At 46.8% G+C, this 17,908-nt stretch overlaps 1 protein-coding gene across 2 annotated transcripts in view; it reads left to right on the plus strand.

Annotated features, from left to right (window-relative positions):
• The window catches only part of LOC117555117 (dimethylaniline monooxygenase [N-oxide-forming] 5-like), a 28,564-nt gene that overhangs the window by 6,857 nt on the left and 3,799 nt on the right, over positions 1 to 17,908 (plus strand). The window contains exons 1-4 of one of the 2 annotated variants that reach the window (XM_034229846.1): positions 16,589 to 16,708; positions 17,192 to 17,332; positions 17,424 to 17,612; positions 17,729 to 17,894. In XM_034229846.1, coding sequence (XP_034085737.1) covers positions 17,201 to 17,332; positions 17,424 to 17,612; positions 17,729 to 17,894 — 487 coding nt within the window. In that variant the 5' untranslated portion in view covers positions 16,589 to 16,708; positions 17,192 to 17,200. Of the gene's footprint in view, positions 1 to 16,588; positions 16,709 to 17,191; positions 17,333 to 17,423; positions 17,613 to 17,728; positions 17,895 to 17,908 lie in introns of those variants that run through there. The other variant, XM_034229845.1, reaches the window with a different exon arrangement.

Below are 17,908 nucleotides of genomic sequence, written 5' to 3' on the forward strand. Positions count from 1 at the left end.
ATAGACAAGACGAACTGGAACTGAACACTGGGAGACAGGGGAATTTAAACACAGGGTAACTAGACACAGGTGGGAACAATCAGGGGCGGAGCTTACACTGATGAGCACAGGAGACACACAAGGAGTGACAGGTGAAAACAATCAGGAAATTAGACACACCAGGGAAACTAACGACAGACATGAAAACACAGGGAAAAGAGACCAGACAATATACAGGGAGGAAAACATGACAAGGAGAACGGAAAAACACCCACACCTAGACATAGAAACGTGACATGACATAATAATCCTGACAGAACCCCCCCCTCAAGGGGGTACTAGACGTCCCTAAACAAAAAATAAATAATCCAAAACGTCCAGCAGGGTGGGTGGAGGGGGTCCGGAGGACGGGCCTTGACTGACAGCCCAGGGCACGGCAGAGGACCAGGAAGGGGTCTCGGGCGGACGGCCTGGGGGTAAGGCAGAGACCATGGATGGGGTCTCGGGCGGACGGCCCGGGGGCAAGGCAGAGTTCAAAAAGGGGAACTCGGGCGGACGGCCCGGGGGCAAGGCAGAGTTCGAGGAGGGGGTCTCGGGCGGACGGTCCGGGGGCAAGGCAGAGTTAAAAAAGGGGGTCTCGGGCGGACGGCCCGGGGGCAAGGCAGAGTTCGAGGAGGGGCAAAGACCACAGCTCTCAGGGGACCGGGCAGGAGCCGGTGTTGACTGGACAGGAACCGGAGCCGGTGGGACAGGTGTCGGCAAGATCCCCCACGGAAGAGGACAAGGAGTTGGCAGGACCCCCGGCGAGACAGGTGATGTCGAGGCGTCCAACGAAACAGGACATGGGGTTGGCAGGGCCCCCGGTAGAAGAGTAGTCGGCGGGACCCCCAACGGGACAGGACACAGGGACGGCAGAAGAGCAGTCGGCGGGACCTCCAACGGCACAGGACATAGGGTTGGCAGGACCCCCGGCAGAATAGTAGTCGGCGGGACCTCCAATGGCACAGGACATAGGGTTGGCAGGACCCCCGGCAGAAGAGTTGTCGGCGGGACCTCCAACGGCACAGGACATAGGGCTGGCAGGACCCCCGGCAGAAGAGTAGTCGGCGGGGCCTCCAACGGCACAGGACACAGGGTTGGCAGGACCCCCGGCAGAAGAGTAGTTGGCGGGGCCTCCAACGGGACAGGACACAGGGTTGGCAGGACCCCCGGCAGGAGAGTAGTCGGCGGGGCCTCCAACGGCACAGGACACAGGGTTGGCAGGACTCCCGGCAGAAGAGTAGTCGGCGAGGCCTCCAACGGCACAGGACATAGAGTTGGCAGGACCCCCAGCAGAACCTCCAACGACACTTGAGTAGGGACTTGAGTGGGAACTCGAGAGAGGGCTTGAGAGGGAACTCGAGAGGAAACTTGGGAGTTAACTTGAGAGGAATCTCGAGAGGGAACTTGATCGGAGACTCGAGAGGTGACTCGATAGGGAACTCGAGAGGGGACTCAAGAGAGGGCTCGAGAGGAGACTCGAGAGGAGACTTGAGAGGTAACTCGAGAGGGGACTTGAGAGGCAACTCGAGAGGGGACCCGAGAGGAAACTCGAGAGGGAACTTGAGAAGGAACTGGAGAGGAGACTTGCGAGGGAACTCGAGAGGGGCCTCGAGAGGGAACTCGAGAGGTGACTTGAGAGGGAACTCGGGTAGGAACTCGAGAGGGGACTCGGGTAGGAACTCGAGAGGGGACTCGGGTAGGAACTCGAGAGGGGACTCGGGTAGGAACTCGAGAGGGGACTCGGGTAGGAACTCGAGAGGGGACTCGGGAAGGAACTCGAGAGGGGACTCGGGTAGGAACTTGAGAGGGGACTCGGGTAGGAACTTGAGAGGGGACTTGGGAAGGAACTTGAGAGGGAACTTGTGTCGGTCGGTACGCCGACAGGACACAGGGAGCTGGCGTTGGCTGGAGAGCCAACAAGAGACGAGGTGCTGGAGTCGGCCGGTATGCCGACAGGACTCGGGGAGCTGGCGTCGGCCGATGAGTCAACAGGTGACGAGGAGCTGGAGTCGGGACCATGACTGCTGGGGCCGGTACTGGAGCCGGAACCATGGCTGCTGGGCAAGGAACCGGAACACGGATCCATGGCTGTGTGGGATGGTACTGGAGCACAGAACCATGGCTGCTGGGTCCGGCACTGGAGCCGGAACCATGGCTGTTGGGGGCGGAGCAGAAGCCTGGACCCTGGCTGTGTAAGACAGGTAATGGAGTATGGACGCAAAGCTGCGTGGGCCGGTACTGGAGCATGGAGGCATGGCTGCTAGCTTGGCTTTGCGACTCCTTCTCTTAACAGCCGCCTGAAGGCTCCGTGGACCTCCATAAGCCAGACGAGTTCCAGCATACGACTCCTGGATAGGAGCAGGACCTGGGGCAGAAGCATGGGTTGACTTCAGACGGATCCCACCGAGGCATATGGTGCCAGGTTGGGAATTGGGAGACAGGAAGCTAGCATGCCTGGGGCTAGCAGACCGGGAATCCCACACCGGGATCATGGCTGTTGGAGCACGGGCTGGAATCCTGGCCCTGCGTCTCCTAGAGGCTCTTTGGAGACTCCGTGGACCTCCATCAGGACCGTAGTCAGATCCGAGGAAAGGGTTAGATGTGTCGGACCAGTCCTCAGGACAACTTGTGAAAAGCTGTAACCACTCCGGCAACGAACTCCTCAACCAAGGCATTTCGGCCACCTCCATTCGTTCCCTCTCGAGAATAGCCTCTTTGTCCTTTCTAGAAGAAGTTCCTTTCCACTCGGCATGAGAACATTGAAGGGAAAAGTCTAGATCGAAGAGATCTAACTCAAAATCTTCCATATCCGCTGGGTCCATATTCTGGTCAGTTCGTTCTGTTACGGTCTCAGGCACGTAGGATGTTGGACCCAATTGCAGACAGGGAGACAGAGGTAAAGTATTGTAAGATACTTTATTTTTCCATGACTGGCAAAAATGAACAAAAAGGTAACCACCAAAACTCTAGTCGAGATGACAAAAAACAGAGAACAAAAAATGAAGGCGCTCACGCAGTGAGGAATCAAAAACCTTTCATGAGTACCAGGAGCATAGACCTTACCATGACAATAGACAAGACGAACTGAAACTGAACACTGGGAGACAGGGGAATTTAAACACAGGGTAACTAGACAGAGAGGAAAGAGTCCTGTATGGGGCTCCTGAAGGGGACTCTTTAATCTTGCTGGGAGACTTCAACGCACATGTGGGCAATGATGGAGACACTTGGAGGGGCGTGATTGGGAGGAACGGCGCCCCTGATCTGAACCGGAGTGGTGGTTTGTTACTGGACTTCTGTGCTAGTCATGGATTGGCCATAACAAACACCATGTTCGAACATAAGGATACTCATAAGTGTACGTGGTACCAGAGCACCCTAGGCAGAAGGTCCATGATCGATTTCGTTATCGTATCATCGGACCTGAGGCCGTATGTTTTGGACACTCGGGTAAAGAGAGGGGCGGAGTTGTCAACTGATCACCATCTGGTGGTGAGTTGGGTCGAGTGGCGGGGGAAGCCTCTGGATAGACCTGGTAAGCCCAAACGTGTAGTTCGGGTGAACTGGGAACGTCTGGAGGAGGCCCAAGTTCAGGGGGCCTTCAACTCACACCTCCGGCGGAGCTTTTCGGGCATTCCTGTGGAGGTTGGGGACATTGAACCAGAGTGGTCGGTGTTCAAAGCCTCTATTGCCGAAGCCGCGGCAGGGAGCTGTGGTCTCAAGGTCCTAGGTGCCTCAAGGGGCGGTAACCCTCGAACCTCCTGGTGGACACCGGTGGTCAGGGAAGCCGTCCGACTGAAGAAGGAGGCCTTCAGGGATTTGTTATCCCGGGGGACTCCCGAGGCAGTTGCAAGGTACCGACAGGCCCGAAGGGCAGCAGCCTCATCCGTGGCCGAGGCAAAGCAGCGGGTGTGGGAGAAGTTCGGAGAAGACATGGAGAAGGACTTTCGGGCGGCACCAAAGTTGTTCTGGAAAACTGTCCAACACCTCAGGAGGGGGAAGCAGGGAACCATCCAAGCTGTGTACAGTAAGGATGGGACGTTGTTGACCTCAACTGATGGAGTGTTAGGGCGTTGGAAGGAACACTTTGAGGAACTCCTGAACCCGACAACTCCGCCCTCTATGTTAGAGGCAGAGCTGGAGTATGACGGGGGATCAACACCAATCTCCGGGGGGGAGGTCACTGAGGTCGTCAAACAACTCCACAGTGGCAAAGCCCCGGGGGTGGATGAGATCCGCCCGGAAATGCTGAAGGCTCTGGGTGTTGAGGGACTGTCATGGTTGACACGTCTCATCAACGTTGCGTGGAAGTCGAAAACAGTACCGAAGGAGTGGCAGACCGGGGTGGTGGTTCCACTTTTTAAAAAGGGGGATCAGAGGGTGTGTGCCAATTACAGAGGCATCACACTACTCAGCCTCCCCGGGAAAGTTTACTCTAAGGTACTCGAAAGGAGGGTCAGGCCGATTGTCGAACCTCAGATTGAGGAGGAACAATGCGGATTCCGTCCTGGTCGTGGCACGACGGATCAGCTTTTTACTCTCGCAAGGATCCTGGAGGGGGCCTGGGAGTACGCTTATCTGGTCTACATGTGTTTTGTAGACTTGGAGAAGGCGTATGACCGAGTTCCCAGGGAGTTACTGTGGGAGGTGCTGCGGGAGTATGGGGTGAGGGGGTCTCTACTCAGGGCCATCCAATCTCTGTACTCCCAAAGCGAGAGCTGTGTCCGGGTCCTCGGCAGTAAGTCGGACCCATTTCCGGTGAGGGTTGGCCTCCGCCAGGGCTGCGCTTTGTCACCAATCCTGTTTGTAATATACATGGATCGGATTTCGAGGCGTAGTCATGGGGGAGGGGGTCTGCAGTTCGGTGGACTAAGGATTGCACCACTGCTTTTTGCAGATGATGTGGTTCTAATGGCTTCATCGGTCTGCGACCTTCAGCACTCACTGGATCGGTTCGCAACCGAGTGTGAAGCGGCTGGGATGAGGATCAGCACCTCCAAATCTGAGGCCATGGTTCTCAGCAGGAAACCGATGGACTGTCCACTCCAAGTAGGGAATGAGTCCTTACCCCAAGTGAAGGAGTTCAAGTATCTCGGGGTCTTGTTCTCGAGTGAGGGAACAATGGAGCGTGAGATGGGCCGGAGAATTTGAGCAGCGGGAGCGGTACTGCAGTCGCTTTACCGCACCGTTGTGACGAAAAGGGAGCTGAGCCAGAAGACAAAGCTCTCTGTCTACCGGGCCATTTTCGTTCCTACCCTCACCTATGGTCATGATGGATGGGTCATGACCGAAAGAACGAGATCGCGGATACAAGCGGCCGAGATGGGTTTTCTCCGCAGGGTGGCTGGTGTCTCCCTTAGGGATAAGGTGAGAAGTTCGGTCATCAGGGAGAGACTCGGAGTTGAGACGCTCCTCCTTCGCGTCGAAAGGAGCCAGTTGAGGTGGTTCGGGCACCTAGTTAGGATGCCACCTGGGCGCCTCCCTAGGGAGGTGTTCCAGGCACATCCAGCTGGGAAGAGACCAAGGGGTAGACCTAGGACCAGGTGGAGGGATTATATCTCTTCGCTGGCCTGGGAGCGCCTTGGGATCCCCCAGTCAGAGCTGGTTGATGTCGCCAGGGAAAAGAAAGTTTGGGGCTCTCGCTGGAACTGCTACCCCCGCGACCCGACCACGGATAAGCGGGAGAAGATGGATGGATGGATGGTAACTAGACACAGGTGGGAACAATCAGGGGCGGGGCTTACACTGATGAGCACAGGAGACACACAAGGAGTGACAGGTGAAAACAATCAGGAAATTAGACACACCAGGGAAACTAACGACAGACATGAAAACACAGGGAAAAGAGACCAGACAATATACAGGGAGGAAAACATGTCAAGGAGAACGGAAAAACACCCACACCTAGACATAGAAACGTGACATGACATAATAATCCTGACAGCTTGTCAATTAGTGATGGGACGTTATCTTTGTAAAGGTCTGAGAGTTTTCCACTTATATTCACGCCTAAATACTTAAAATTACTCCTAGACATCTTGAAGGTGAAGAGTCTATCGGGGATCTGAAGGGTCAGGTCATTTACGGGGAAACACTCACTCTTGGAAAAGTTTAGCTTGTACCCTGAGAAGATTCCGAATCGGGTTAACAGATCTATTATCTGAGGAATGGTAGATATAGGGTTAGAAATGAACAATAGTAAATCGTCAGCGTATAACGAGAGTATGTGTTCAGAGCCATATCTGGTAATTCCTTGTGTAAAGCTGGCCGATTTAAGCGCAATTGATAGGGGTTCGATTGCCATAGCGAAAAGTAACGGTCTTAGAGGGCAACCCTGGCGAGTACCTCTACCTAGTGTAAAATATTGAGAACTTATCCCGTTAGTACTCACTGAAGCCTTGGGTGAAGAGTATAACAATGCTATCCACGACACAAATTTGGATCCGAGGCAGAACCTCTTAAGGACCTCAAATATAAAGCCCCACTCCACCCTGTCGAACGCTTTCTCTGCATCCAATGAGACCACCACCTCTGGTGTCTCCTTGGATGCAGGAGAGAGGAGGATGTTGATAAGGCGACGGATGTTGGAGAAGGAGTATCAGCCTTTCATAAACCCAGTTTGGTCTAATGATATGATGTTTGGCGTGACTGATTCAAGGCGTATGGCTAGTATTTTAGCCAGGATCTTATAGTCCGCATTCAGAAGGGAGATGGGGCGATAGGAGCTACATTCAGAATTATCCTTGCCTGGTTTTAATAATACAATTACTACCGCCTCAGTCAGAGTTTGTGGCAACGTTCCCCGGTCCAGAGAGTCCTCGAACATTCTCAAAAGAAGGGGAGTCAATTTATCAATAAATTGTTTATAAAACTCAATTGGATAACCGTCTGGGCCCGGGGACTTGCCACTCTGGATCAACCTGATCGAATCAGCTATTTCACTAGGCTTTAGAGGTTGATCCAACTCACCCTCCTGAGCAGGTGTTATGGACGGAAATTCCAGATCTTCCAAGAATTTAGTTCTGTCCGCATTTTCGACAGGGAGGAATATAGTCCAGAGTAAAAGGTTTTAAAGGTGTCGTTGATAACAGATGGGATTGTTGTGAGTTCACGACTAGGGGTCCGTATTTGTTTAATTTGTTGGGAAACCGACTGGCTCTTAATTTGGTGTGCTAGGAGACGACCCGCCTTCTCCCCATGTTCATACTGAAATCCACGCGATCTTAAGAGCAATTTCTCAGTCTCTTGCGTTGAAAGTAAATTGTAGTCCATCTGAAGATTTTGCCTTTCCTTATCTAGTTCAGGGGATGGACATGTTGAGAGTTGGCTATCTAGTTTTGCTATACTGCCCAAAAGTTCTAACTGTTTTTGCTTTTTCATTTCGTTTTGCCTTGCAGAGTAACAGATAGTCTCTTCTCGGATCACAGCTTTTAACGTCTCCCACAAAAGAGATGGTGATACCCCATCAGACATATTGGTTATAAGGAAATCATCAATAGCTTTAGAGATTGTTTCACAGAATCGATCATCGTTTAATAGTAGGGATGCACGATAATTATCGGGCCGATAATTATCGGTCCGATATTAGGAATTACCCGATAAACCCGATAACAGTATTAATAGCCCCGATAATATACAATATATGTTTTGGGTAAAAAAAAAGAAAAAAATACTGCAGTGTGGGTGGATTGGGATGAGGGGCGCTTGTTTTTCATTCGGCTCCTCCCGTTTTGCCAGTACTGTGGTATTAGTGGTTTAGGAAGAGGGGAGTTTTTCACAAATCCAGCGCTCCCTAACTCGTGAAGCCAGGACAGTAAACAAACATGTCGTCGGTGGTATGGGCGTTGGAGCTATGTGCAACTCAAGGCATATGCTCGAACTGGAGCTGCCTGGATGCTGCAATCATGTTGCGCACTATCCCTGCTGAGTGTGCTGACTTTTCGTACAATGTCCCACTGTCTGGCTTCCTGCATAAAGTCAAGTGCTCGGCGCAGTTGTGGCGAAATGTCGCTCCTCTGTTTTCATTTAAACAGCTCCGTATATCCGTTAGCATCTGGTGCTAGCTAGCTGCGCTAACAACAACAATGCACGTAAGGTCTCTCTCTCGCTCGCTCGGGCCACACATACACACACCCTCCCGGTCCTCCAGATGGCCAGTCGGTGCCTGCCGGTGAGCGTGGAAGTGTGGTCTGCCACAAGCGGGCGACAGGACCGCTCCTGTCGCCCTTGTGGCAGACCACACTTCCACGCTCACCGGCTGTCAGCATCAGCTTGTAGATGGTATTTTAAACTCGATGCGCTCTGAAACTACGGGGCGGCCGAGGAAAAAAAAATACACATGCGTTAATCGCGTTAAAATAATTAGTGGCGTACATTTTTTTTTATTATCGGTATCGGTCTTGAGAAGCAGGAAGTTATCGGTATCGGTTTCAAAAAACCAATATCGTGCATCCCTATTTAATAGTGTACAATTCAGTCGCCAGGGGGGATGTGTCTTTTGTAACAGTGTGAATGAGAGGTCAAGTAACAATGGGGCGTGGTCGGATATCACTGGGTGAGTATTCTATGTTTTTTACAGCGGGAAGAAAATAGTTATCGATACAAAAATAGTCGATTCTCGAGAATGTTTTGTGAACCAAGGAGTAGAAAGAAAACTGTTTCGCTTTGGGGTGGAGAGAAGGCCATGGGTCCACACAACCTGTTCGACTCATAAATAGTGAGATGGCTTTAGCCATTTTAGAGGGGGAGTCCCGTTTTGGGCTAGATTTGTCTAAAAGCGGGTCCATTGTACAGTTGAGATCACCGCCCAAAATCAAATGGTGGGAGCTTAGGTCTGGTAATAATGATATCACCTTTCCCATGAATGCTTCATCATCCCAGTTGGGCGCATATAGATTGGCGAGAACAACATTGACATTATTGAGGGAACCAGAAACTATCACAAAGCGACCTTGAGGATCCGCTATAACCTCAGTCGGGCTGAACTGTATTTTTGTATGCATCACAATAGCTGCGCCTCTTGCTCTACTACTGAAATTGGAATGAAAGGTTTGGCCAACCCATGATACCTTTAACCTATGGTGGTCCTTGGTGGTCAGATGAGTTTCTTGTAGAAAGGCAATTTCAGTTTTAAGGTGTTTTAAGTGGGAAAGAATTCTGCCTCTTTTAACCGGGGCATTCATCCCCTTAACATTCCAGGAGACAAGTCTTAGACATGCTTCACCATTTCCTGTTAAATTAACCATCATCAAAATATGAGCCTGAAGTATATGAAGAGGTAGTATGCAGCCTATTTAATGGAAAGCAGGAGAAACGAACAACAAAAATACAAAAAACAAAAATAAACATATAGTAGGACCTAACACCCAAATTCTCCCCAAAAAAAGAAATGCTCTCAAAAAGGAGAGCCAAACATACATTCCCTTTCCTAAGCTTGTTCCTAAAACGAGAACTAGCAGCAGGACTAGTATGTCACTTCCGTATGACATTAACCTATAATCTAACTAATGTTCCTGAGCAGACAGGGCTCCTATCTCTAGTGATGTTACGTATTGCGCCGAGGCTTTCGGAGCGTGTGTCGAGTAATCCCTGAAGCTTTTTGTGAAGCATGTATCGAGGCTTGTATCGTTTTGGGCCAGTGACGTCATCGATGACAAACGAAGCCTCGCTGCCTGTCGATACCACGTGACTGCTTCACGAAGCGATTCAGATCGGTTGAACCGTTGAACCACAACGCTCATAATACCCATGGATGTATAATAAGAAGAACCATATTACCCCTCCTGTACCCGGCGGGCCCGGGGACACGATGGAATCAAGAGAGCTCAGACCCTCACTTATAGAGGTCGGAACATGTCATAATAAATAGATACAAGCATAAATAAATGTAGAAATAAAAACATCAATAAATACAGGAATACATATCTTGCAGTGTTTTCAGGGAGCGTTAGTGTGTGTACTGTGGCTCAGCTGGAAAGCAGTTGACTCATGACCGCAGGGTCCCTGGTTCAACGACTGAACAATACGTATTTTTTGTTGTTTATAAAAGCTACAGCTAAATGAGATAATGTAGTTAATACATGTATTCTTTGATATGGTTTAGCCTTTCTCAGGCTACAACATGGTTAAGTTTATGAATATTATTAAGGAATACAAATCCCTCTTTGCAATGTTTACCAGCCTCCTTAGGCTTTTCAATCACAATCATTAAACTGGAATATTGTTACCATGAAAATATGATTTTATGTTTGTTGTTTAGAGGTATTCTAAGGCTTTACTCAATGGGAACTCGGTATGAGATGATGGAGCACACTGTTGAGATGTCCAACCTGCCTGTTTTACACACTTTGACCAACAGGGGGGTTTGTGTTCAAATTAAGCCCATGATGAAGCCTCATGAGATGAACCCTTTTGCGAACCAATTGGCTGGAAAGCATCAAAGCTTCATAAGGCTTCATCTCGCCATCACTACCTATCTCTACAATTGGTCTGACATGCAGAGTAAACAGTCTAGTTTCGTTTGTAGCCAATACAAAGTTAACTGCACAAACCTGAAATGGTTCCTAGCAAGGCTTGTTTCCCCCGGACCGTGCCCCTTTAACACCGCTACACCGGAAGTGGCCATAGTAAACATCACACAACGGGGTTGCGTTCCGATAATCCAAAAATCAGCTCCTAAGTTCTAACCCTATCTCCTATTCCTTGACCTCTGAGTGAAACGTCACGGGGTTAAGGGATAGTGGATAGGATAATTCAAAAGGACTTAGGAGAAGAGACCGCGGCTGAAGTCCAATAGTCCATTTAGCTTAGGAACCTTCCTAACGGAGTGAAATTACCCGGAAGTACGTCACTGGCAGCCATGATAAGTGCCGTTCCAATTCTCCAAATGAAAAGAAAGGAGGTTTCAAACTTCCTTTATAACCTCCTTTAGCTTAGGAACCACTGGACCTCCCTAACCGAAAGGAGAGGAGAAAATGCTGCCCCACAATGCATTGCAGCCGCAGCATTTGACGTCACACAACAGTCGGCCGTTCACGGACACAAACGATAATGGGAGAAATTATATCATGAAAGTTACGGTGCTTATTAAGCTTTTTAAAACGTATGTGGTAAGTTGCCAAAGTGCTTTGTTTTGAACGTTCATCAGTATTATAATCAAAAAGAGAAATATGAACGTTAATTTTTACTGAAATGATCAAATAAAGTCAACATTTCACTGAGCTGTGTGGAGTTTGTTCAACTTTTAAAAGATGTTTGAATGGTGATATACACAGTGATAGGCAGTGTTGTGCTAGTTACTGAAAACCAGTAACTAGTTACCATTACTAGTTACTTCCAGTGGCGAGCCGTGACTTTTATACCTAGGCCCTCTGACCCCCCCTTCCCTCGAAAAAAAAGAAGAGATATTACGTTTCAGTAGACTTCAGCGGAATATCACAACAGTGGTCCGGGGTGCAAAACGCATCAATGACAGCGACCCTCTACCACACAAAACAACATCATTTATATAAACACCTATCATGACAGGGCACCCACAGCCAAGTAACAATTACAAATGAATTAAGTCGGCACGGCGGCCCGCATTGAAAATGATCAAATCACTGAAACACAAAGTCCATCCTCCTGTCCTTTTGGATGAAGCACTTGATGGCGGGTCATTCCGCTGATCCTTTGCCACTCCAGTTTATCATTGTAACTCAATCTTGAAAATGACTCGGTTAATAATTTTGCAACGATGTCATCACTATCACTGAAGTGAGCCATCATGAACGAACTTATGCTAATCATAAATCTATCGATCATACATTTATCGATTAGATTTATGATTTGAAAATAATAAAAGTAGGGTAGATATGTGGATATTATCCGGCTGAACAAAACGTGCATTTATCTAACAGGTTCGTTTTCCAGAGACCTTATTTCAAGCTATTTTCCAAAATCCTCTGGAGAAATCTCACTGCTTTCTGTCGATGGAATCCGAGTGAAGCTTACTTCCGGGTTTTAGGACGCGTCACTGCACCACTTGCATAGACCTCACAGCGGGCGGAACTTGTCATAAAGTCCGCGAAAATAAAGCCCGCCCATTTAGAGGGAAGATATGATTGGTCAATTTTAATGTTTTCAAATATTATTTTTTAGAATATCTTAGGCCCTCACAGAGGGCCTAGAGGGCCCTGACGGCTCGCCACTGGTTACTTCATTTCAAAAGTAACGCAGTGACTTTACTAGTTACTTACAAAAAAAGTATTGCGTTACTGTGAAAAGTAACGTTTTAGTTACTTACAAAAAGGTCTCCCATTAATGCCCTTATAGCCTTCATTTCAGTACTGTTATTGCATTGGAGAATAATACAATCTGTAGATCAACTTGACATGCATTATATGCAATCTGGATTGCATCGATATTAGCTGGCTTTCCATTTTTGTATATTCTTTCTCCAGGTAGTTGGAAAAAGTTTTCCGTCCCATATGCCGTGTGCCGCCCGGACATGCTATCATGCTAACTAGCTCCCTGAAAGCGGGTGACTCCACTGTAGCAATAGCCTGCATGTGTTCTACAACATACCGTGCAATGGCTTTATCGACTTTTCCCTGGATAGCAGTCCTTTGGTTAAAATCCAGCCGCTGTTGCTTAGGTGGAGGTGGAGTGGCGTCGGCTGAGTCTCTGTGGTCTTAGCTACTAGCTTCGTCCCAGCATGTTGTTTTTGCAGATGTTTTAAGAGATTTGAATTACTGGTTTGGGCAGTAGATAGGATCTTTGACCCGCCAAGACACAACTTATATTTAACTAAAAACGTTCTTTTCTTTGTGCTCGACAAAAGTGAAATAGTGAGAATATCTCCAGGTGGAGAAACTAGACTTGAGCTCCGCCGCCGCCATGATAGTCTTGTTACAACACAAACACGCCCACAGCCCGTCTCCGCATGTGACACAGGAAGTATTTAAGTACATTTACTCAAGTACTGTACTTAAGTACAGTTCTCATCTCTGTTCGCCTGGCTGTTGAATATATAAAAAAACTAACGGAGTAACGCATCATGTAGTAACGGTAACTGAGTTACTGAATGTAAAAAGTAATGCGACAGAGTAGTAGTTACTGCAAAAATAACGGTGTTATAGTAACGCGTTACTTTGTGACGCGTTACTCCCAACACTGGTGATAGGTGTTAAGGACTAACGTTTATAATAAATACATTTGTATTTATTTTTAAGATCTTTTAATAGTTCATACAATCATACGTATTGGGATCATTTGTATTGATGTGGACCGGAGGGAGAGGGTGACGAGCATAAGTTTCACTTTCCTTTTTTATTTCAATTCCAACTTTGGTCATGAAGAATATGTTTCTCTGTTGTCCCCGTTCATAAATCATAAAACAACAGCATCAGAGCACGGTGCAGAGTCTCTAGATGAGTTTACAGTAGTCCCTCGTTCTTATTATACATCCATGTTGTAGTCCGCTGTATAGAAAACTGTGGTTTCCATAGTTTCCCCACAGCAGCAGACGCACATTCATGACGTCCACTGGCGCATCATAAACACGTCGGATAGTGAAAGTGCATTCGGATTCTCTAAGCACCGCAGTCTCTTCTCCTAAATCCTTTTGAATTCTCCTATCCACTATCCCTTAACCCCGTGACGTTTCACTCAGAGGTCAAGAAATAGGAGATAGGGTTAGAATTTAGGAGCTGATTTTTGGATTATCGGAACGCAACCCGCGGTACTTTAGAGAATCCGACTACTGTAAACTCATCTAGAGACTCTGCACCGTGCTCTGATGCTGTTGTTTTATGCTTTATGAACGTGGACAACAGAGAAACATATTCTTCATGACCAAAGTTGGAACTGAAATAAAAAAGTGAAACATAGCTCATCACCCTCTCCCTCCGGTCCACATTAATACAAATGATCCCAATACGTATGATTGTATGAACTATGAAAATATCTTAAAATCAATACAAATGTATTTATTATAAACGAGTCCTTAACATCTATCACTGTGTACATCACCATTCAAACATCTTTTAAAAGTTGAACAAACCCCACACAGCTCAGTAAAGACTGTGAAATGTTGACTTTATTTGATCATTTCAGTAAAAACTAACGTTTGATGAACGTTCAGAAAAAAGCACTTTGGCAACTTACCACATACGTTTTAAAATGCTTAATAAGCACCGTAACTTTCATGATATCATTTCTCGGTCATAATCGGTTGTTTCCGTGAACGGCCGACTGTTGAGTGACGGCAAATGCTGCGGCTGCAATGCATTGTGGGGCAGCATTTTCTCCTCTCCTTTCGGTTAGGGAGGTCCAGTGGTTCCTAAGCTAAAGGAGGTTATAAAGGAAGTTTGAAACCTCCTTTCCTTTCATTTGGAGAATTGAAACGGCACTTATCATGGCTGCCAGTGACGTACTTCCGGGTCATTTCACTCCGTTAGGAAGGTTCCTAAGCTAAATGGACTATTGGAATGCAACCCGGGCCCTTCTCACTTCTCTTATATTTCATTTCCTCGCTCCTCGGTCTCGGTCTGACCGGAAGTTGATTTGTCTGCGCCATCTTGTGTAGCGTCCCAATGGCCTTATTTTTGCCGGAGGAGCGAGGAGCGAGGAGCGAGGAGTGATAATGGAGGAGCTATAACCGAGGAACCACCAGACCATCCTTCGATTAAATCCTCAGACACTCGCCCCGCCCCCTTACTGTTTATCGCTCACTGATTGGAAGATGCAGTGCATGCACTGATCTGATGCTTCTTGACATGAGAGCAGTTTCGCAGCGGAGTGAAGAAAATAAATGAACCTCACGAGAGTCACTCCTAAGTTTATACCGTGTTTTGTTTCAATTAATGTATCATTTAGTTATAAATAGGTGATATATCTGAACAACAAAGTGGTCAAAATCATTTTATTCATTTTTTGGAAACATTTTCATGATCGCTTTTTTCGTTTTACATTTTCATTTATTGTCATTTCCATTCAGTCAGTCATTAAGTGCTATTTAAAATGTTAATGTGCTACATATCCAAACAAACAAACAAAGTGTGCAATCCAATGAATGTTAATCTAGGGTTTTGATAGATAACATATCTCTTTTTCTTCTCTGAATTATTTTATTTATTTTGTGCACTCTAATCAATCTTAATCTATTAAACTATTGTTCGTTTATACATTTTAAGAATGGCGTTTATCTTTTTTGAGAATGAGTTCTTATTTTATTTAATGTATTTGGGTCTACAACAGATGATACAAATGTTTGTGTCAGTAAATGTGTACTAACAGAGGCGGGGGGGTGTGGAAATAACGGGGACAGAGCTGGCTGCTGTCAGACGATCAGCTGTGCAGCGTCATCACAAACGGACGTCGCTTCATGTGACGCTCCGGAGGAAAGGACGTCCCATTGCTCTTAAAACTCATTTCCTTGCTTCTCGTGGTTTCCTTGCATCTCTCCATGCTTCCCTTGTGGGAGGGACTAGTCACATGGAAACGACGCAAGTGAGGGACGCAAGGAATCCATTTAACCGAAGTGAGAAGGGCCCAACAACAGAGAAAAGCTAGTGCACATGCTGGATAACAACATCCATCCATACCTCACGGTGGATCCATATCAGGGGCCTATACTACGAAGCTGGTTCAACCTAACCTGGATATGTTTGAGTTAGCCGGTTGGCCTAATCCAAAACATACGTGCTCTCGCTAAACTGTACTACGACGCTGGTTATCAAGTGGATCGCTCAAGCCAGCCGTTTCCTATCTAGTTAGGTGCGCGTTCACATCACAAACATGGATAAGCGTACTGACAGCGCAGCGTCATACTTCCTGAATGAAAAGTGAACTTTAATATTAGACATATGAAGAAGTTAAACTTTAAACATCCATGACTTAAACAATTGATCCAGGATCAAAGCCACATAGCTGCACCTGCAAGGTGAATACAGCTGGCAAAAGAAAAAGTGTTTGAATGCGTACATTAACAGGTTTATGATATCATTGCCCCGTCTAAAACACGATCTGACTTTAATTACATTTGTCTCGAGTGTTTTGTCAACTTAATGTGTTGCTTAAAATAATACTTCTGCATACAGTATGTGACACTGTGAGTGTTGCACGGCCAGATACGGCTCAGCTGACTCAGATAAGAAAATATGATACATTATGAAGTGATATGCCGCGGACTGTAGGCCTACTTAATGTTACTTTGATCCGGTTACTTATGTTGTGGCAGATATTTAAGTAAGCTTTCTTAACGCTAATGTTATAATAGTCAGATTGCTCTGAAGATGGGAGGTGATATTCTATTAATGTTCACGTTCACACAGTCGGTGATTTTTGCCGGCCGTCTTTCCTGCGACGGCAGCTTTTCTGTATTTCCTTTCTCCTGTAATATGACTTGATCGCTTTAAACTCCGCACACTGAGCTCTGATTGGTCAGCAGGCAGTGCTTTCACTGAGTTGAGCTCTTAGCCTGCAACCTAACCTGGTCCCGACCAGGTTAGCCGCTAAGCATAAGTTACCATGGAGATCTAGCCTGCTAAAAAGAAAACCAGCTTCGTAGGACCGGAAAGCCGGAGTTTCCCCTGAATTTAGCCGGCTAAGCGAAAATCCTGCTTCGTAGTATACCCCCCGGGATATCTTAATACAAACAGACTCAGGTTAAACATTTCAACTTCACCATTTCCTGAGATGTCCGTTTGTGAGTGTTTATTTGCCTTTGCCTTAACATTTTATAACATCAGATAAACATAAACGTATGATGAAATGTGCAAAACAGAGTGGTGCAGGGATGACTTATTTTTCTTACATTTTAACCCTGAAATTATACATGCAAGGGCTAGGGTTCCTCATGAAAACTCAAATAGATCTTTCCATTGGAGTTATGGATTATAGCAGAACATACTGTGGAAAACAATCTTTTATGATACTCACGCTTTTTGTTCTGCAAGACCATCTCAACATATTAACAAAACTTTTATAATCGTTGAAGCGTTAATACGCTAACACTTTTGAGCAACCATTGTTTTTATTCACCATTCAGTGTTAACTGACTAATTTTATGTTGTAGAACAAAAGATGAAAATATCTTAAGTTTATGTTAGTCACATACCTTATGTCAGGCATCTAACCAAGTACACAGTCAACAAGACGTTATCAGGCCAATCTGGTTTATCCTTTACAGAGCTGAAGTATGACTCGTCGAGTGGCAGTGATTGGAGGAGGGAGTTCAGGTCTGGCCTGTATCAAGAGCTGTCTGGATGAGGGGCTGGAGCCTGTCTGCTATGAAAGCAGCGATGACATTGGTGGTCTGTGGAAATTTAAGGTGGGTACACCACATGCTGATTGGACCTTTGTATACTAAAGAGTAGAAGAGTTGGGATGAATATATTCCATCTTCATGGCTGTTATTGCAGGAGAACCCAGAGCCAGACAGGGCCAGCATCTACCACTCTGTCATCATCAACACCTCCAAGGAGATGATGTGTTTCAGTGACTTCCCCATCCCTGCACACTTCCCCAACTACATGCACAACTCCCTCATCATGGACTACTTTCGGATGTTTGCTGACCACTTCCATCTCACCAAGCACATACGCTTCAATGTGGGGATTACAGCACCTCAATATTAAATCTAAAATGTTGTATAATTAAGGTTTACTGTCAGTAGGTGCATCTCTATGAACATCTATTTAATCTGTGTCTGCCTCTCTGTTTTTAGACCAAAGTATTGCAGGTGAGGCAGAGATCTGATTTCTCTCATTCAGGCCAGTGGGATGTTGAGACGGAGAACAAGGATGGCAAAATGGAGAAACACATTTTTGATGCTGTGATGATCTGTATTGGACATCACTGCCACCCCAACTTGCCGCTACATGACTTCCCAGGTACCATTTATGGG

The sequence above is a fragment of the Gymnodraco acuticeps genome, unplaced genomic scaffold (genome assembly GCF_902827175.1).
Source record: "Gymnodraco acuticeps unplaced genomic scaffold, fGymAcu1.1, whole genome shotgun sequence".
NCBI classification, from domain to species: Eukaryota; Metazoa; Chordata; class Actinopteri; order Perciformes; family Bathydraconidae; genus Gymnodraco; species Gymnodraco acuticeps.